The sequence below is a fragment of the Sceloporus occidentalis genome, unplaced genomic scaffold (genome assembly GCF_023333645.1).
Source record: "Sceloporus occidentalis isolate IW3139 unplaced genomic scaffold, rSceOcc1.0.p SCAF_2, whole genome shotgun sequence".
NCBI classification, from domain to species: Eukaryota; Metazoa; Chordata; class Lepidosauria; order Squamata; family Phrynosomatidae; genus Sceloporus; species Sceloporus occidentalis.
The window spans coordinates 211,889,007-211,907,790 of record NW_028316982.1 but is presented as its reverse complement, the minus strand read 5'-3'; the positions used below and the strand labels follow the sequence as shown (position 1 = coordinate 211,907,790).

The window sequence follows — 18,784 nt, the reverse complement described above, 5'->3', positions numbered from 1 at the left end:
TAGCCTTCTCTGTTAAAGAGAGCTCTTGGTGCCACACACACCCAAAAACCTACAATTCCCAGGATTCTTTAGTACTGAACCAAGGCAGTTAAAGCGGTCTCAAAGAGGGTTATTTCTGCAGTGTGGTTTGGACTTTTTGAACCTCATAAAAGAGACCCACAGAGTGGCATCAAATAATGGTTTTGAGGCCCTCATTGTGTTGGGAAGGGCGTTTGTGTTTGTGTTTGTGAGAGGACTAAAGCTAGCCAGGCTCTGTGTGGGCGGGAGGCAGGGTGGGGATGAGGAGCAAGGTTGTTTCTGTCCCAGTGAAGGAGGAGGAGGAGGAGGAGGGAGGGAATGAGTAAATAAGTGAAGGAGAAGGAGAGAAAGAGAGGCAGAGGCCGCCCTCGAGAGACCAGCTCCTCTTTCTTCCCCTCAGTGTTGATAGAAGCACCGTTGAGAGGGAGGCGGAAGTGACGGCCGCTTCACCTGCTGGGCTCCGAGGGGAATCGACCCAGAGGACATTATTATCAGAAAGAACAGCAGGAGGAGGAGAAGAAGCGCCAACGCCAACGCCGCCTCCTCCTCCATCTGAGGGGCTTTCAGCCAGGAGTGGTCGCCCGCCCGGCTTCTCCTCTGCTCTCCTCTCTTCCCCGCCATGGAGTCGCCCCTCCTGCGGCTGCACTTGCCCCGGACTCTCCTCCTGCTCTTCCTCTGGGCTGCAGCAGGTAACACGAAGTCAAGGGGAAAGGGAATGGAGAGAGGGGAAGGGAGTCAGGGTGATGGTTTCTTTTGGGGGGGGGGCTGAGGGGAAGAGGAGACCCCCTCCACTACTCCCGCTTCCCTTTCTGACCCCGGGGGTGGGAGGAGTTGGAGACCACTACAGTTGGTGGTGGCACTTGTAGTAGTAGTAGTAGTAGTAGTAGTAATGTTTTCTTTATCTTTCTTCGTTTTCTCTCTTTTTCTATCCTTACTTTCTTCCTTTCCTCCTCTTCCTTTATTTTCTCTCTTTTTCTTTCCTTCTTTTCCTTTCCCTCTTCATTTCCCTCTCTTTCTTTCCTGCTCTATTTTTCTCCCTTCATTTTCTCTTTTTTCTTCTTTCTCTCTTTCCTTCTCTTTCCCTTCAGTCCCCCTCTCTTTCTTTCTCGTTTCATTTCTTCTCTCTTTCTTTCCTTCTCTTTCTTCCTTTCTTCATTTCTTCTTTTTCTTCCTTTCTGTCCTTCCTTATTTTATATATATATATATATATATATATATAGAGAGAGAGAGAGAGAGAGAGAGATTACATCCCGCTTCCCTCCCAAATTGATTTACCTACTTTCCGTCCTCTCTTCCTTTTTCATTCCCATTATATTGATTATATTCATTTATACCTTGCTTCCCCTCCCCCTCAAATTGGGACTCCTCCCCCCAAAATTCCTTATCATTATTATTATATTGATTTATATCCCACCCCTTCCCCCTAGATTGGGCCTTTCTTTTTTCCTTTGCTTATTATATTTATTTATACCCCCCATTGGAAAAGTCCTTTCCTTCCTTCCTTCCTTCCTTCCTTCCTTCCTTCCTTCCTTCCTTCCTTATTATATTTATATCCCGTCCCCAACATGGGTTTCTTTCTTTCTTTCTTTCTTTCTTTCTTTCTTTCTTTCTTTCTCTTTTCCCAGCCCGACCTGAGGAGGAGGAGGAGGAGGAGGAGGGTGAGGAGGAAACAAAAGAGCTAGGCTTGGCTGGGAGATAAGTCTGGCTAGTAGCCCTCCTTTATCTCATATCACTAAGGAGTGGGGAGTAATAGTCCAAAAAGTAAGGCAGTATTAAAGCATGTAATTCCCAGGATTGGGTGGGGAACTGGGGGACAGGGAGGGTCCTCCTGAGGGAAGGTGAGGAGCCAGAGGAGCTTATTTCTTCCGTTGGCGGTTTTTCCACACAACAACAACAACCACCACAACCACCATCCCCTTGTTTTGAGGGGCGCCTTGGTTCCTCCTCTCTTTGTGTTTCCATCCCTGGGTGCAGCCCCTTCCCCTGCTGGGGAGGCCAGGGAGGATTTTGACCTGTCTTCTTTCTTTCTTTCTTTCTTTCTTTCTTTCTCTCTCTCTCTCTCTCTCTTATTTCTCTGGTGATTCATCCTGGCGGAGGTGAAAGGCTTTATGGCGCTGCCTTTCCTCCTCATAGTAAAGTCCTCCTCACTTGGACTCAGGAGCAACCAGGGCTGGGGAGTAGGAGTAAAGGAGTGAGAGGTTTCTCCTTATTTCTGTTAGTATATCGCACTTGGAAACACCCACAAGCAGTTTTATTATATTGCACTGGGGAAGGGACTGTGAGCCAAAGGGAGACACTTACACACAACAACTATTTGAATAGCTTTTAAAGTGCTGTTTTAATATGATAAACACACACACACACGTTGTAACCTGCCTTGGGTCCCAACTTGGGAGAAAGGCGGGATAAAAATAAAATCAATCAATCAATAAAAATAAACAACATTTATTGATTAGTCTGCTGACCATATCAACAATGAAATACAACATGCCAAGATACATACGCAGATAAACATAATCACTATCCTAAAACTTGTGTAAAAATTACACACACCCGTATACACCATCCTTGCAAAAGCTTTTCCCCAGGACTGGGGAGTAGGATAAAGGAGTAAAAGGTTTTTACAGGAGTAGGAGTAGCATTAAGAAAAAATATCTTATTCCAGAGTAAGACAAGGAGTAACCTCAAAATCACCCCTACTCCCCAGCCCTGCAATAAACACCCCAAAAGTGGTGTTGGTTCTCAAATCCCCTGGAGAAAGAAAAAGTAAAGGGGTTCTTAAGCTTTAGCATGTATCCACCCAATAGAACCATCTAGTAACACAGGTTGATAGTCTGGTTAAGTCCTCCTTTATATCATTAAGGAATGGGGGGTAATAGTTCAAAATGTAACGCAGAAAGGAGTTAACACCTGCCCCCATTGAAAGAGATGGATGGAAATGTGCTACAATTTTGTTGTTGTTGTTTGGGGTGGGTCCAAACAACAACAGATAGTAGTAAGCTGGTAGCGCCAGAAGGGCTACAAAAGGGGTGGGAGGAAGGGCAGTCTGTGCGATCAGTAGCTAGCATGGTCCTTTCTTTCTCCTCCTCTTCCTTCCCTCAAGGTTGGGTGAGGGGTTTACAAGGCTTTTTTGGGAGGGGGCTGCGTTTCAGTTTAGGGCTCTTCTTATGTTCTCTTCAGAACTCCCCCCCCCCCCCCCCAAAAGAGAGGCTGGAATAGTTAGCTGAGATATCATCAGCAAGATGGGAGGGTTAAAAGCTGCAGTTTCATGCCCACTTCTAAGTAGAAATGCATAGAGTTATTATTACAATATTGCTGGCGGAAAACATCATGGGCTTGGAAAAGTTACTAAGGAAGGTCAAGAAAGAAAGTACAAAGGCAGGCCTGCTTCTGAACAAAAAGAAACCATGGAGGACCTACATAAATTCAACCTAGACAGTGAGGGAATTGACGTAGTTAAAGACTTCTCGTATCTCGGCTCAAACATTGTAAAGAATGGACTGCAGTCAAGAGATAAGAAGACGAGGAATGGGAAGAGTCAGAGAAGATCCTAAAGATTTCCAATCACTATGTATGGATAGGAGAGCTGGAGAGTAAAGAAAATGGATATAAAGAAAATCAACTCATTTGAGATGTGGTGCAGGAGAAAAGTGCTGAAAATACCATAGACAGCCAAAGATAGTCAAATGGGTCCTTGAACAGATGAAGCCTTAAATGCCCCCAGAAGCCAAGATGATCAAATTGAGGCTGCTGTACTTTGGCCACATCATGCAAAGGCATGACTCAATTGAAAAAGGTTTAGGGTGGAAGAAAGGAAAACTACATCAGATCACTAGATTCAGTTAGGGAGGTTACAGGCTTGAGTCTGCAATACTTAAGCAGAGCAGTAGAAGACAGGGAGTCTTGGAGTTGTTTCATCCACAAGGTCACCATAAGTCAAGATTAACAAATATTACTGTTATTACTGTTAAAACAGCTTTGAAAGCTAAGGCTGATAAACATTTTCACCCTATAAAGCCACATGTTCTGTGTACACGCTAAGTTTCCTTATCTGAAATACTTGGAACCAGAAGTGTTTTGAATTTCTGATTTTTTCCCTCAGATTTTGGAATATTTGCATATCTCTATCTATCTATATAATGTGATAATCTTGGAGTGGGACCAAACATGAAATTCATTTGTTTCATACACACCTTATAAACATAGACTGAAGCTAATTTCATACATAGTATTTTTTAATAATTTTGTGCATGAAACAATGTTTGTGTAAATTGAACCATCAGAAGGAAAAAGTGTCACTATGTTAGCCACCCACGTGGACAGTTTTGGATTTTGGAATATTTTGGATTTTGGAATTCTGGTTAAGGGATATTCAACCTGTAATAGAAAATTACTTCTTGTGTATTATTTCTAGATAGGAAGACACCTGATGCCAAGCACTTAAAACCAAGCACAATGCAGTTGAAATGTACCTTGACACACTTGGCAGGAAGACTGGCAGGAAATTTGTTGTGGTTGTTGTTAACTGCCTTCGAGTTGTCCACAATTCATGGCGACCCTGTGGGCGAGACATCTCCAAGACTCCCTATCCTCCACTGCTCTACTTAAGTCCTGTAACTTCATAACCTTGATCTCCCTATCTATCTAGCATGCAGTCTACCTGTCTTTCAACTTTGCTTCATTGTTTCTGCCATTATTGTCGTTTCTAACGAGTCATGCCCTTTCATGATGTGCCCAAAGTATGATAGCCTCAGTTTGATCATCTTGGCTTCCAGGGAGACTACAGGCTTAATCTGTTCAAGGACCTATTTATTTGTCTTTTTGCTGTCCACGGCATCCTCAGCATTCTCCAGTACCACATCTCAAATGAACTGATTTTCTTCCTATCTGCTTTCTTCACTGCCCAGCTCTTGCATCTGTACTTGGTGATGGGGGAATACAATGGCTTGGATGATTCTAACTTTAGTGCTCAGTTATAAATCTTTACTCTTTATGATTTTTTTCTAGTTCTTTCATAGTAGCCCTTCGCATTCCTAGTCTTCTTCAGATTTCTTGATGGATGTTTGAACAGGAGCTCTTTCAGTTTCCTCATTGTCTAGCTTGAAGGTATTTTTTCTCCCCATAGTCATTATTTTTATTTTCTTTATGTAACCCTGTCATAGGGTCACCATAAGACAGAAACAACATTAAGCCTGCCTTTCCACTTTCTTCTTTAATAATGGTTCCATCTGTGATGTTTTCTGCTAGTACAGTAGGCCCTCCTCATACGCGGATTTGCCATGCGCAGATTTGAGCAAACCCGGAAGTTGTCCCCAATGGTGGCACGCATTCATGCGTGCCACCATTGCGGACAAAAGTCCCTCCTCCCCAACTCTTTCTTTCCCTCCCTCCCTCCCTCCCTCCCTCCCTACTTACCTTTTCCTCGCTGCCGCCGCCTGGGCCTCCTTGCCACCACAGCCGGGGGAAGGCCGAGTGGGGGTTTGGAGGCCAAGAAGCCTCCAGCCTGCCACCCGGCCCTTCCACAGAGGTGGCGGTGGTGGCGGAGAGGAGGCGGAGGACCAGTGCCAGAGGCCTCCTTGCGGCCTCTGCCTGCACGCCTCTGCTGCTGCCACCGCGGAAGGGCCAGGTGGTGGTGCTGAGGCATCTCAGCCTCCAATATCCCCACGCAGCCCTTCCGCGGTGGTGGCGGTGGAAGCGTGCAGGCTGAGGCCACCTCTGTGGGAAGGCTGGGTGGTGCCCCGGAGGCCTCTAGGCCTCCAGGAGCAGCACCCGGCCTTTCTGCGGAGGTGGCGGCGGTGGAGAGGACGCCGAGAAGCAGTGCCAGAGGCCTACTTGGCCTCCTCTCTGCCACCGGCACCTCCACACAGGGGCCGGGTGATGGGCTGGAGGCCAAGAGGCCTCCAGGCCTCCACCCAGCCTTTGTGCGGAGGTGGCGGCAGCAGAGAGGAGGCCGAGGAGCAGCGGCAGAGGCCTCCTCTCTGCCGCCTCCACGCAAGGGTTGGGTGGCAAGCTGGAGGCTTCTTGGCCTCCAATAGCTCCACTCGGCCCCTGTGCGGAGGTGCTGGCGGTGGTAGCGGAGAGGAGGCCGAGGAGGCCTCTGGTGCTACTCCTCCGTCTCTTCTCCACTGCCATCGACACTGCTGGGGGAAAGGCTGGGTGCTGCTCCTGGAGGTCTCTTGGTCTTCAGGAGCAGCATCCGGCCTTTCTCCTGGTGGTGGTGGTGAGGAGGCTGAGGTAGCGGAGTAGCAGCACCAGATGCCTCCTCGGCCTCCTCGCCGCCATTGCCGCTGCGGAAGGGCTGGGTGGGGTGTTGGAGGCCTCTTGGCCTCCAGCCCATCACCTGGCCCCTGTGCAGAGGTGCCGGCAGTGGTGGAGAGGAGGCCGAGGAGGCCTCTGGTGCTGGTCCTCCTCCTCGCTGCCACCGCCACCTCCGCGGAAGGGCCAGGTGGCAAGTTGGAGGCTTCTTGGCCTCCAAACCCCCACCTGGCCTTTCCCCCAGCCATGGAGGCAAGGAGGCCCAGGCGGCGGTAGCGAGGAAAATGTAAGGAGGGAGGGAGGGAAAGAAAGAGCTGGTGAGGAGGGGAGAGGGACTTTTGTCCCCAATGGCGGTGCGCATGGGGAGAATGGGACTTGAGCATATGTGGATTTTGGTATACGCAGGGGGGAGGCAGAATGGATTCCCTGCGTATACCAAGGGCAGACTGTAGTATAGTGTATCTTAGATTGTTGGTATTCCTTCCTCCTCCTTTTTCTGAGTCTAAGCCTGCTCTTCGTATGATATTTTCCACATACAAGTTGAACAAATAGGATAATAGAATGCAGCCTTGCCTGGCTCCTTTTCCAAATGGGAACCATTCTGCGTCTCCATATTCTGTTCTGCCAGTAGTCTCTTGTCCTAAGTACAGATTTCTTATCAGGAGTCTCCAATTTGGTGGCACTCCCATGTCTTTAAGAACCATCTGTAGTTTTTCGTGATCTATGCAGTAGAAGTCTTTGCTATAGTTTATGAAGCATTTGATATATATTTTTCTAGAATTCTTTGTGCTCTCCATTAGCCATTGCAGCGTGGTCCATAGAGCCTCTTCCTTTCCTGAACCCTGCTTGCACCTTTGGAATTTCTCTCTTCATGTGTGATTGGAGTCTGTGTTGCAGAATTCGGGGCATAGTTTTTGCTTGTATGAGAAAATTATTCAATGGCAAATTTATAAGCATTACAAGTGCAAGGTTCAGCTTCTGTGCAAGGTTCAGTAACAGGACTGGAAAAATCTTTTGCTTCTTTGTTGAAGATATGATATGGACTATGTGAACAAAACATCTAAAATAGTTTAATCAGTTCTTGTGTTATGTGTTTCTCTCAAAATACATCAGAATTTGCATTATGGTGCATAGATCATGCTGTACATGTGCAATTTTTATAAATGGAAAATATATCTACATAGCACAATTGTGCTAAATGGTCATGTTGGCAAATTGCCTAGAAATATGGCTGACATATTGGAAGATTAGGTTTGTCTGTGTTTTGTGCAATTCTTACAGTAGCTAACAAGTATTGAGAGTAGGGTGTTCTGATGTTTTCTTGTGATGGTGTGAAATTACACCTGTAGCTGTACTCAAAGATGTATGTAGCTCCTTGGCAAGCTAACTTCTTAACAACAGGGCAAATTATGATGTCTTGCTTTTGCTATCTGTACAGCTGTCCTGTAGGAAAAATTATGGTGGTGGTTCCTTCTTTTTCTTTTTAATTCTCATTATTTAATAAAACCCTGTAAGAGTGTAATTCATTTAATGCTGGAAGCTGCTCATAGCTATCAAAATGCATGCAATCAAGATTCGGTCTCTCTAACACCTGTGGGGTTAAAAGTTATGCAAAATAAAAGCCTTTCAGCACCTTTCAGCTTTTTGTTTCCTGTTGAAATACCTTATGCCATTGTTGATGTCACACTTATTCTGGAATGTTACTCATGGCATAAAAAATCTGTTGAGTCATCAAATAGTGTTTTCTTTAGAGTGCAATGAACTGGAAAACTACTACGATTGTTAAACACCAAATTAGAATCATAGGATCATAGAATCATAGAGTTGGAAGAGACCACAAGGGCCATCCAGGCCAACCCCATTCTGCCATTCAGGAACTCACAATCAAAGCATCCACGACCGTTGACCATCCAGCCTCTGTTTAAAGACCTCCAAAGGTTAAAAAAACTACAACACTATGCCATTTCAAGCATGAAGCTGTTACGTTTAATCTGGTGCTAGTATTTAACTGTTTCTAGGAATAAAGTAATGATTAAAATCTTTTGTAAGGGAATAGGTGGGTATACCGATACTGTGTTTTCATTTTCACTACAAATGGGGATGTCTAATTTCCTTCCAAAATGCAACAGAATAGGTCTTGCAGTGTCAGGGCCATGGCTTCTTTGATGGAGCTGATCCACCTGTAATAATAATAATAATAATAATAATAATAATAATAGGTTTTATTTATATACCGCCCAATCACTGGGAATCCGAGCGGTTTACAATAGAGGGGATAACAGACAGTTCCCTGCCCACAGGCTTACAATCTAAAAGACACGACACAAAAGGAGAAAGGAATGGTGAGGGGGGAGGGAAGCAGGTCCAGCATTCTTCTCTCCCTCTGAGGCCTGGACCAAGGCAGATGGACCGGAGGGAGGGCTCTTCTTCTTCAGGCTAGCCCCTGATGGAACTGGGCCAGCCTCCTCTCCCCCTCAGAGGCCGGACGATGACAGTTAGGGAGGGAGGAGCCTCTTTCTTCAGGCTAGCCCGATGGTACTGGGCCAGCCTTCTCTCCCCCTCAGAGGCCGGACGATGACAGTTAGGTAGCAAAAATAATGTGGTATTCCTCTTTTGCTGATGCTTTCAATTTTATTGTCTTTTCTAATTAATCATGTCATCTCATGATATGTCTAACGTACAGTAGCCTCGGCTTAGTTGTTTTGTCTTTTTAGTTCTGGAGCCAGGGTACCTGTAGAACTCTCTTCCAGTAACACTTTTCAAATGGGTTGATTATACCAACTCATTCGTTTGGAATTATATAAAAAGGTAGATCATAAATATCGCTCAACAAGTGCTACACTGAACTTTACAGCACAAACTCCAGCCCCTGGCCCAACAATGAATGCAAATAACTGTGAGCACAATTTATTGGTTTATTATCTCTCATTCAGAAATGGAAGAATACATATTGATGATCTGCAAATTTGATTTGGTTTACTAGCTTAAACTGGCATGTGCAGAGAACTTGAACTAGTGTGGGTGGTAGTTCTTGTGCTGAGTTTTTATTTAATACATTTTATCCCACTCTTTATTTGTTTATTTATTGTATTAATATCCCACATTTCTTGCTAAATGGAATTCAAGGAAGCTTTATTGCAGCACTTTTTACCCAAATAGCTCCCTATTGTTGTACAAATATTATAAATGAGACTATCCAAGTAAAATAAATTAGACAAAAGTAAAAAGAAGTGGAAGACGGAAGAAAAGTTTAGAAAAGTATTTCTCCTTTGTAGGAGTAAGGATTTTTGCTTCTGGTAGCTACTTGTTCTACTTACATGCAGAAAACATCATACAAAGAGCACTCTTAGACTTAGAAGAAGGAGGAGTGAAGATAGGAGGAAGAAACATCAACAATCTAAGATTTGTGAATGACACCATATTACTAATGGAAAACATCATGGACTTAACAGTTACTGAGGAAGGTCAAGAAGGTCAAGTGCCAGTGATGTGTTGAGTTTCTCCAAGTGTCAAGTCAGATATCACATTTCTGCCATCAAGTCTCAAGTCAAGTTTCAGGGCCTTTCAAGATACTTTCAAGTCATGTCTCAAGTTGATTCTCAAAAGTCTGGGAGCCAACTTTTAACAGAAAAAAAGGAGCCAGGAACCATTTCGCAGAGGGGAACAGCAAGAGTGTTAAGTAATGGGTTTGAAGCGAGGGTTGAGCGCTGCTTGGCAGCTTGTCCTTGCTGCACATCAGAGGAGCCTTATGAAGCTTTTGAAAAGCTTCAGAAGAATCCTTCCACCTCAAACCCATTGCCTAACTCATTTGCGGTTCCCCTCCAAGAAATTAGCCCTGCATTCTGGCAGTAGGCCTTGCCTGCTGCTTGAAATGAATATACAGATTGCGAGTCGAGTCAAGTCAGTGCATCATTTATTGCTGATTTGAATCCAAGTCAAGTCACTGAGACGACTTGAGTTGGAGTTCAATCAACTCAGTTGACATCACTGGAAAGTGAAAAGGCAGGATTTCTGCTGAACATAAAGAAAACAAAAATAATGACTACAAAAGCCCTACATAAATTGAACCTAGACAATGAGGAAATTGAAAAAAATAAAGATTTCTCATACCTTGGATCAAACATTGATCAAAATGGAGACTGTAGGCAAGAGAAGGCTAGGAATGGAAGAGCAGTCATGAAAGAGCTAGACATGAGCTTAAATAGCAAAAATATACAATTGAGCACTAAAGTTAGAATTATCTGAGCCATGGTATTCCCTGTCACTATGTATGGATGTGTGAGCTGGATAGTGAAGAAAGTAGGTATAAAGAAAATCAACTTATTTGAGATGTGGTGCTGGAGAAGAGTGCTGAGGATCCCGTAGACAGCCAAAAAGACAAACATATGGGTCCTTGAACAATTGAAGTCTGAAATACTCCTAGAAGCCAGGATGATCAAACTGAAGCTATCATACTTTGGCCACATCAGGCAAAGGCACAACTCATTAGAAAAGACAATAATGATAGGAAAGGTAGAGGGTAGTAGAAAGAGAGGAACACCATGCCAGATGTCAAGACTCAATTAGGGAGATCATGGGCATGAATCTACCAGAATTAAGCAGAGCAGTGAAGGACAGGGTCTTGGAGATGTCTCATCCACAGGGTTGCTATGAGTTGAGGGCAGTTAACAACAGCTAAGCTATTGTGAGGTTCTGCTGCAAAAGGAATGAATCCATTCTACCTTTGTTTTCCCCAAATTGTCTGTAAGAACAAGGGGGTGGTTATTTTATTGAAAGTTAATATTTTACATAAAATGTCAGTCGTACTTTACTGAAAATAACCTGGGAGATAAATCATTCCCCTTTTCCTCATAGAAAACTGAGAAGGGGCAGTTTCTGTCTTTTCAGTTCCTACAAAACTCAGGAATGTAGTGCATTCATGTTTTTTGCTCTCCAATAGCAGAACCACTCCTACCCACTACTTTCCTGTTTTAGGAATGGAGATGTTGCTAAAAACACCATTTCTTGACAGGTGTGGGGAAATGATTACAGGTGATGAACAAGCAAATTAATTTATGGAACCATATATGCATTTCATTCAGTGGGTTTAATAAATTATGTACACCAGGGGTAGACAACCTTTTTGAGCTGGGGACCGGGTTGCTGTCCCTCAGACAACTGGGGGGCCGAAGCCGTGGGGGTGGAGCTTCCACACTCCGGGGGCGGGGCCGTGTGCCGAGGGAGCTTCCACGCCTGGGGGCGGAGCTTCCACACCCGGGGCCAGGCCTCCTCCTCTTTGCCGGCCCCTGATGGGGCCCCAGGCCCTGTCAGAGGCCGGGAATGAGCCGGCGGGGGCCGCCAGTGCTAAAGGCCTCCCCCTCTTTGCCGGCCCCTGACGGGGCCCCAGGCCCCGTCAAAGGCCAGCAAAAAAGCCAGCGGGGGATGCCAGTGCTGGAGGCCTCCGCCTCTTTGCTGGCCCCTGACGCCAGAGGCCCGCTGCCGCCGCAGGAGCCCTCCTGGAGGGCCCCAGCGAAGGCAACGGGCCTCTGGGAGGCCTGCTGCTGCCGCAGGAGCCCTCCTGGAGGACCCCAGCGAAGGCAACGGGCCTCTGGGAGGCCTGCTGCTGCCGCCGGAGCCCTCCTGGAGGGCCTCAGCGATGACAACGGGCCTCCCAGAGGCCTGCTGCCGGCGTCGGAGCCATGTTCGAGGGCTCCGGCGGCCACGGCGGGCCTCCGCGATCGTGCGAGACTTCGCACCACCATTTTTTTCAAAATGGCGGCAAAGTCGTGCAACTTCGGGGAAGGTTGCGCGAGAGTTCGCCGGCATTTTGAAAAAAATGGCGGCACCCGGGAGCCGGAATCGGCGGTGGCAGGGGCCGGCCAAAAGGCCTCTGCGGGCCGGAGGTTGCCGACCCCTGATGTACACCATGCAGGGAGTTCAGGTTATTTCAGTATAATGACCTGATTGGATGGGAATAGGACCTGGTTACATGTTTCAGTGTCTATTCTATGGATGTACATGCTTCTTTTGACTTGGTGGGCATGCTGCCTGAAGGATTCTGGGAGTTCTGATCCACAGCTTTTTAAACCCCTCCACTCAACTCCCTGAGATGAGTAAGAAACAAGCGGTGCATTTTTCATACTAAATGGGTATCAGCTCAGAAGCAAAGAATGTGAAAGCACGTCATTGTAACCTTTGTTCGGCTGCTTCTTTTTTTGACCACAGTAGCTATCACTTACAGGTCGATTTGTGTAAAGTCTGATTGGCAAAGAACATTCTTTATAAGGGAGGGAAGGAAGTTCATTGTTAATTTGTGGTGACAGATAAGATTTGTGAACTATTAAATTGAATGGTGGTTGATCTCACTTTGGAACTATGCAGATATTGTAGTGTGATCAGATCTCATTCTATATGATTAATCTTGGTGGTAGTTGTGGGGATTTCAATCTAAAAAAACTACTATATACATAGATACTTGATAGAAAATAGATTTTCCTCAGTGTCAGTAATAGTGACATAGCAGATCTCAAAGGAATTTTCTTTTTGCATTGCTAATGGACTTTATATTTTATTTCCTGGACTTCACAATACTTTGTCTCTCAGAACCCATGTGGCCAAAAGGGAAGAGTGGGCTCTGCCTACATGAATATCCCTCCTTACCATCTTAACGGAAAACAGCAGAAACAAATTCTTGATAAAATGTAGACCTGTGACCCTAACATGGCCTCCCCCCCTCCTTTCTCCTGTCTTAATTTTAACACCTTTGGTAGATGAAGAGGTCAGTGGAGCTTTGAAATCTTGCATCATATATTTTGTGTACTTTGGTTGGTCCAGTAATGGTATCACTGTTTTGTGGCTTGCTTCCTCCTTTAAGATTATGAATAATAGTGCAGTTTTTATTCAAATATATAATAATGGTCCAAAACACACTGCAGAAATAATCCAGTTTGATACTGCTGTAACTGTCCAGGCTGAGCACTAGGGAATTCTGGGAACTGTAGTTTTGTGAGACATTTAGTCATTGTCTGTCAGAGAGCTTTAGTACCACAATAAACTACAGTTCCAGGATTCCCTAGCACTGAGACAGGGCAGTTAAAGGGTTTTCAAACTGGATTATTTCTGCAGTGTGTTTTGGACCAGTGATGAACCAGTGATGATGATCCTACTGAAGTGGGGGCTATTATTCCCTTCAATAACATCATAATGTTGTTCATAACTAATTGTCAAAAATAGTGTTTTGCTATGTAGTAATTTAAAAATTTTATTTACTAGATATCTATATTGAGATGTTTTGAGTATATTATCCAAAGCAGAAACTGCCTTTTAACAAAATGAAATTATATGATTGTATTAATCAGTCTCCCTAACCAGCTGAGGAAACATAAAAATTCTGAAAATTTTGAAACCAAGAGGGTAAACTTTTTTTCTCGGAGGCCAAAAGGGAGAAATTGAAATATATGAAATATTTATTTTTGTATCAAACCAAACTTATTTTACTGAGACAGGAACTTCGAATTCTCCATTCATGTTACAATATGAAATGGGCTGTTCACTATATTTAAGAGAAGATGCAACGTGCTGTTTTGTGTGCTATCCATGTGTTTTATTTTAATTTGTTGCCATCTAAGATTAGGAAAACAAAATCAAAACTCACAGATTTTATAACAAACAAAACAAAGGGTTTTATTTGGAAATAGAAGCCCTGATGGCACAGTGGCTTAATGCCTGTACTGCAGCCACTCACTCAGAAACCATAAAGTTGTGAGTTCAATTCCAGCCATGGGCTTAGGTCGACTCAGCCTGGCATTCTGCTGAGGTCTCTAAAATGAGTACCCAGCTTGTTGGGAACAATTAGCTTACACATTGTAAACCGCTTAGAGAGTGCTTAAGTGCACTGATAAGTGGTATAGAAATGTACTTGCTGTTGCTAAACAATCTTAAGCAGGAGTGTATATTAGCATATTTGTGTATAATGTTTGATAAATATTATTGAAGTCTTCAATTGTGTATGCTTACGCACACCTGAGGCTCCAATATGCTGTTCTCATTAAGATGGCAGCATTAACCAGGTGTATAAATTCATCTTGGATTTGTACAATCTAATATATGCATGGGAATGATCATTCTCTAATTCTGTAGGTTGTCTTGCATTTTAAAAAATCATATTACATAGTTGCTAGCATTCTGATTTAGTCAAACCTTGTCTTTTTTTTAAGACAAGGTTTGACTAAATCAGAATGCTAGCAACTAATTAATTTCAGTAATTAAAAAGGTCAAGATAGTCTACCAGCTACTCACCCACCCCAGTATTCCCAAACATTCTAATTTTAACCACTTGAAAAACTGAAAAATTGTGTGTGGAGTGATGGTGGTGGCAGTGCCTCTTTTTTCTCCAGTGTTTTTTCCAGCCCTTTTCTAGGGGGAAAGTGCTGCAACTCTTCAGCACAAATATTGGACAGGGAAAGAGACTTTCTGTTGGTCATCTTAACAACACCTAGGCTTATTGCTGTATTTTTGCAGGTCATTCCAGAAGACAGATGGTCTCCCTTGTATTCAGGAAGTGCTGTTCTGTTAAGAATGAACAAACCTTAGTTGACCCTGTATTAGGTCAAGAAGGATAAGAAAGCAGTAGAGTTTTTTCTCAGGGCTGTTGTCTAACGGAGAGACAGTGCAGCATATTATAAGCTTCAGTGTAAGACATTGCTGCTTTTCCTGTGAGGAACTCTTCATCCAACTGTAGGAAGTATTGTATAAATAATTTTTAGAGTATTTGGGCAACACATGACATAAACTATATTGGTATCTCCAGTGTATACACAGTGATTTAAAAAAAATGATGCAAAAGTAAAGCTGTTCTTAATCAGTTTTGCACCATTTTTTTTAATCACCTGTATCATTGAATACCAAAGTCAGAGTCATCCATGCTATGGTATTTCCAATTTGTATTATTTGTGAAAGCTAGATAGTGAAGAAAGCTAACAGGAAGGAAGGAAAATCAACTCATTTGAACTGTGCTGCAGGAGACTTATATGGAGGCCATGGACTAGTAAAACATACACACAAATAAATGGGTTCTAGAAGAAATCAAGGCTGTACTTCCCCAAGACCCTAGAATGACTGAGCTGAGACTATCATGCTTTGAACATATCATGAGATTGCATGATTCATTCGAAAAGATAAATATGCTCAGCAGGAAAAGAGAAAGACTGCTTTATAGGGGATAGATTTGATTAAAGAAGCCACAGCTTGAGTTTGTATGATCTTAAATGTTATTAAGATAACAGGGTTGCCATAAATCAAAGCTAATCTGATGGCAATTAACACCAGTAATCTGTGACACTGTCACCAGTAGCATTGAGTTGTGGAGAAGGAATGTCCATGTGAAACAGATTGGTCTGTCTGCAGGCTTCAGTAATCGTGAAAAGTTTTTCCTCTTCCTGACAAGGCACTTTATAGATCCTTATTAGTGTTGATCAAATTACGATATATACTCATGTACAAGTCATCCTCATGTGTAAATCGAGGGAAGGTTTTAGGGTCAAAATCATGGATTTTGGTATGACCCATGGATAAGTCGAGGGTAAAACTTCGGGGGTTATGACAAAGAATGGAAAGGGGGAAATGCCACTTCCGTCCCTCCTCCTTCTTCTCTGGACCTCTCCCAGCTACCTAACACTGATTCCTAAGTGCTGGAGGAGTGGTTTTAACATTGGTTTGAGAAGGGAAGCAATTCACTTGTTGAACTAGGTGTTCTTTCCATCGGAGGAAGAGGCTTGTAAAGTGGACTGGGGAAGGAGGCAAGTGAGGTGGTTTTTCCATGGGAAGAAAAGGCTTGCAAATCAGACTTGGGAGGGAAGCAAGTGATGTTAAATGGGGAGTTTCTTTTCTGGGAAGAAAAGGCTTGCAAATCAGACTGGGAACTTCTTTCACACAGACATACACACAGAAAAAACATTAGTCTCGAGGCAGCAAGAGCTCTATTATTTTTCTCAGTAATGTTTATATTCCTGCTTCTAAACTAAAGTATCCTAAAGTTAGTACTACAAGTGGTTGATTCATGATTTATAGGTTTTCGATTATGAGTAAAGGCAAACTAAATTACTGCCTGGATTGCTATACTAGACAAATTTCCATCTTCCTGCACTTCCCTGCCTTCTGTACACAAGAAGCAGTATGATACAATTCTTGGATAGTCATCCCATGTTTTACAGTTATACCCAAGTTGTCCCTTGGCAGAAGGCAGTATCTGTTTGAGTAAATGGTGTAAGGAATACCTCAGTATTTTCTTTTCCTCTGGGATAATATTTTTTATAAGAAACAAGTGTTGCTGATACTAGTTTGAAGTAAATTGTGCATTTTAATTACAAACTAAGCTAAATATTTAGTTGGATCCCTTTTCCTCTGTAAAGCTTTTTCAAAAATGATTGAATTTCAAGATTTTTCCTCCCATGCCAGCTACCTATTTCAGGATTACTGTGTATGTTATCACTCTCATATGGAATTTGGCTAAAAGGTTTCGCCCCATAAGGTGGTTGAGATGAATTGGTTTGAAATTCTTGTATAGATAAATGTGACTTTATGCTAGATACTGCAATGTTATTATTGAAGGATAATATATTTACATGGAAAAAAAAAGTCTCCAGTGCCTGTTCTTGCTGGCTTTCATACCAGTGTGCAGCCTCTCTTGTGATTGGGTGCATATTCTAAAGGTCTTGCTAAATTGTTGAATAGAAATGTATTGTAGTGGCCTTGATGTTGCAACTGTAATGTTTTGAATTTGCCTGCACCTTACTGGTAGTTTTTAAATTATTCAAAATTCTTGTAATGCTTGCATCTATAAAGCATAATAAAAAGTTAGCTGCCTGGTGAGCCTTGACATATGGGAAAATACCAGAAGAGCAAAACAGAATATGACTTATGGTTGCCTGGTATATGTTGGGATAAAATGAAGAAAGGAAAAGGGTAAATAAGTCCCAGTGCGGCTGTAAGAGGAGAGAAGCCTGAAATAAGGAAGAAGAGTTGAAAATAACAATGCCATTTTCACATGTCCAGATTTTGTTTGAATTTTCGTTGTCCCACCTTGTTATCTTTTTACACTGTTAGCTGATTTGTATTTCCAGATGTTATTTTGATGAATAGGTCTCCAATAAATAAGACATTTATCAAAATAGCTGAGAGATGAAGAAGAAAAACTAGTACTACTCTGCCCATTTGTTTTGAAAAAAGCCTGAAATTACTACTGTTGTTCAGTGTGTTCATCCAGTGAATAAAGACACAGCTATGATGTACAACGGGACATGATGGCTCAAGCGGTTAAGACACTGACTCTGATGACTGCAAGATTAACAGGTTGGCAGTTCGAGGCCCAAGCGCTGCATGACGGAGTGAGCTCCCGTCACAAGTCCCAGCTTCTGCCAACCTAGCAGTTTGAAAGCATGCAAGTGCAAGTAGATAAATAGGTACCACTTCGGTGGAAGGTAACAGCATTCTGTGCAGTCATGCTAGCCACATAACCCACAGATTCTTGGCAACGCTGACACTTTGATTTAATAATAATAATAATAATAATAGGATTTATTTATATACCGCCCAATCACTGGGAATCTGAGCGGTTTACAACAGAGGGGATAATAGACGGTTCCCTGCCCTCAGCCTTACAATCTAAAAGACATGACACAAAAGGAGAAGGGAATGGTGAGGGGGGAGGGAATCAGGTCCAGCAGTTATTCTCTCCCTCTGAGGCCTGGACCAAGGCAGATGGACTGGAGGGAGGGCTCTTCTTCTTCCATGCAGGCCTGTTGGAGCGAGCCTGCCTCTCTCCCCCTCAAGATGGTGAAGGGAGGGCTTGTCTTATTCCAGGCAGGCCTGTTTAGTAATGGAGATGAGCACTCCCCCTCCCCACAGTCAGACACAATGTGACAACCTTGTCAAAGGGGTATACCTTTACTTTTACCTATGATGGACAACACATTTTTCAGTCTTAGAAATCAAAATTACATTGTGCAGCTGTGCTAAGTGATACTGCATTTAAAGTGGTAGCCCTCAATCATGAATACTAAAACCCAAAGCAAGTGTTCAAGGAGTGTGATTAGCCATAAAGTGAACTTATTTTCCTTGAATGGGCACCACTATTTCTATTTCATAACAGTCTTTTCCATTTTTGCCTCCATTAGAAGCAGGACGAGGAAGACTAATATGTATACTGAAGAAAGGGGGATGGGTGGGTAGGGATAAAAGTCTACTCTTTCAGGCTGCAGCCAATCCAATATCTCAATATCTAGGAACAAGTTCCATTTAACGTAGTAGGTCCATATTTGTGTAGATGTGGTTAAGATTGTACAGTGTGCCCATGCTGTACGCAAGTGCAGTATATGCGGCTTCAAGCTTACACTGAAGCTGCACGACTATCAAACATGATGTGCAGATGTGCCCCATTGTTTTCAGTGCGAGCATATGTGGAATTCCCCTTACGCAGGGGGATGCAGAACGGATCCCCCACATAAGGGAAGGGCCCACTGTAGTGTTAATTGAC

General features: G+C 43.5%; 1 protein-coding gene across 2 annotated transcripts in view; it reads left to right on the top strand.

The window, feature by feature from the left end:
* The first annotated feature begins 326 nt into the window (after window positions 1-326).
* The window catches only part of CXADR (CXADR cell adhesion molecule), a 62,166-nt gene continuing 43,708 nt past the window's right edge, over window positions 327-18,784 (top strand). For both annotated transcript variants that reach the window (XM_089512166.1, XM_089512165.1), the window contains exon 1: window positions 327-707. In XM_089512166.1, the coding sequence (XP_089368292.1) occupies window positions 638-707 (70 nt within the window). In that variant the 5' untranslated portion in view covers window positions 327-637. The remainder of the gene's footprint in view (window positions 708-18,784) is intronic.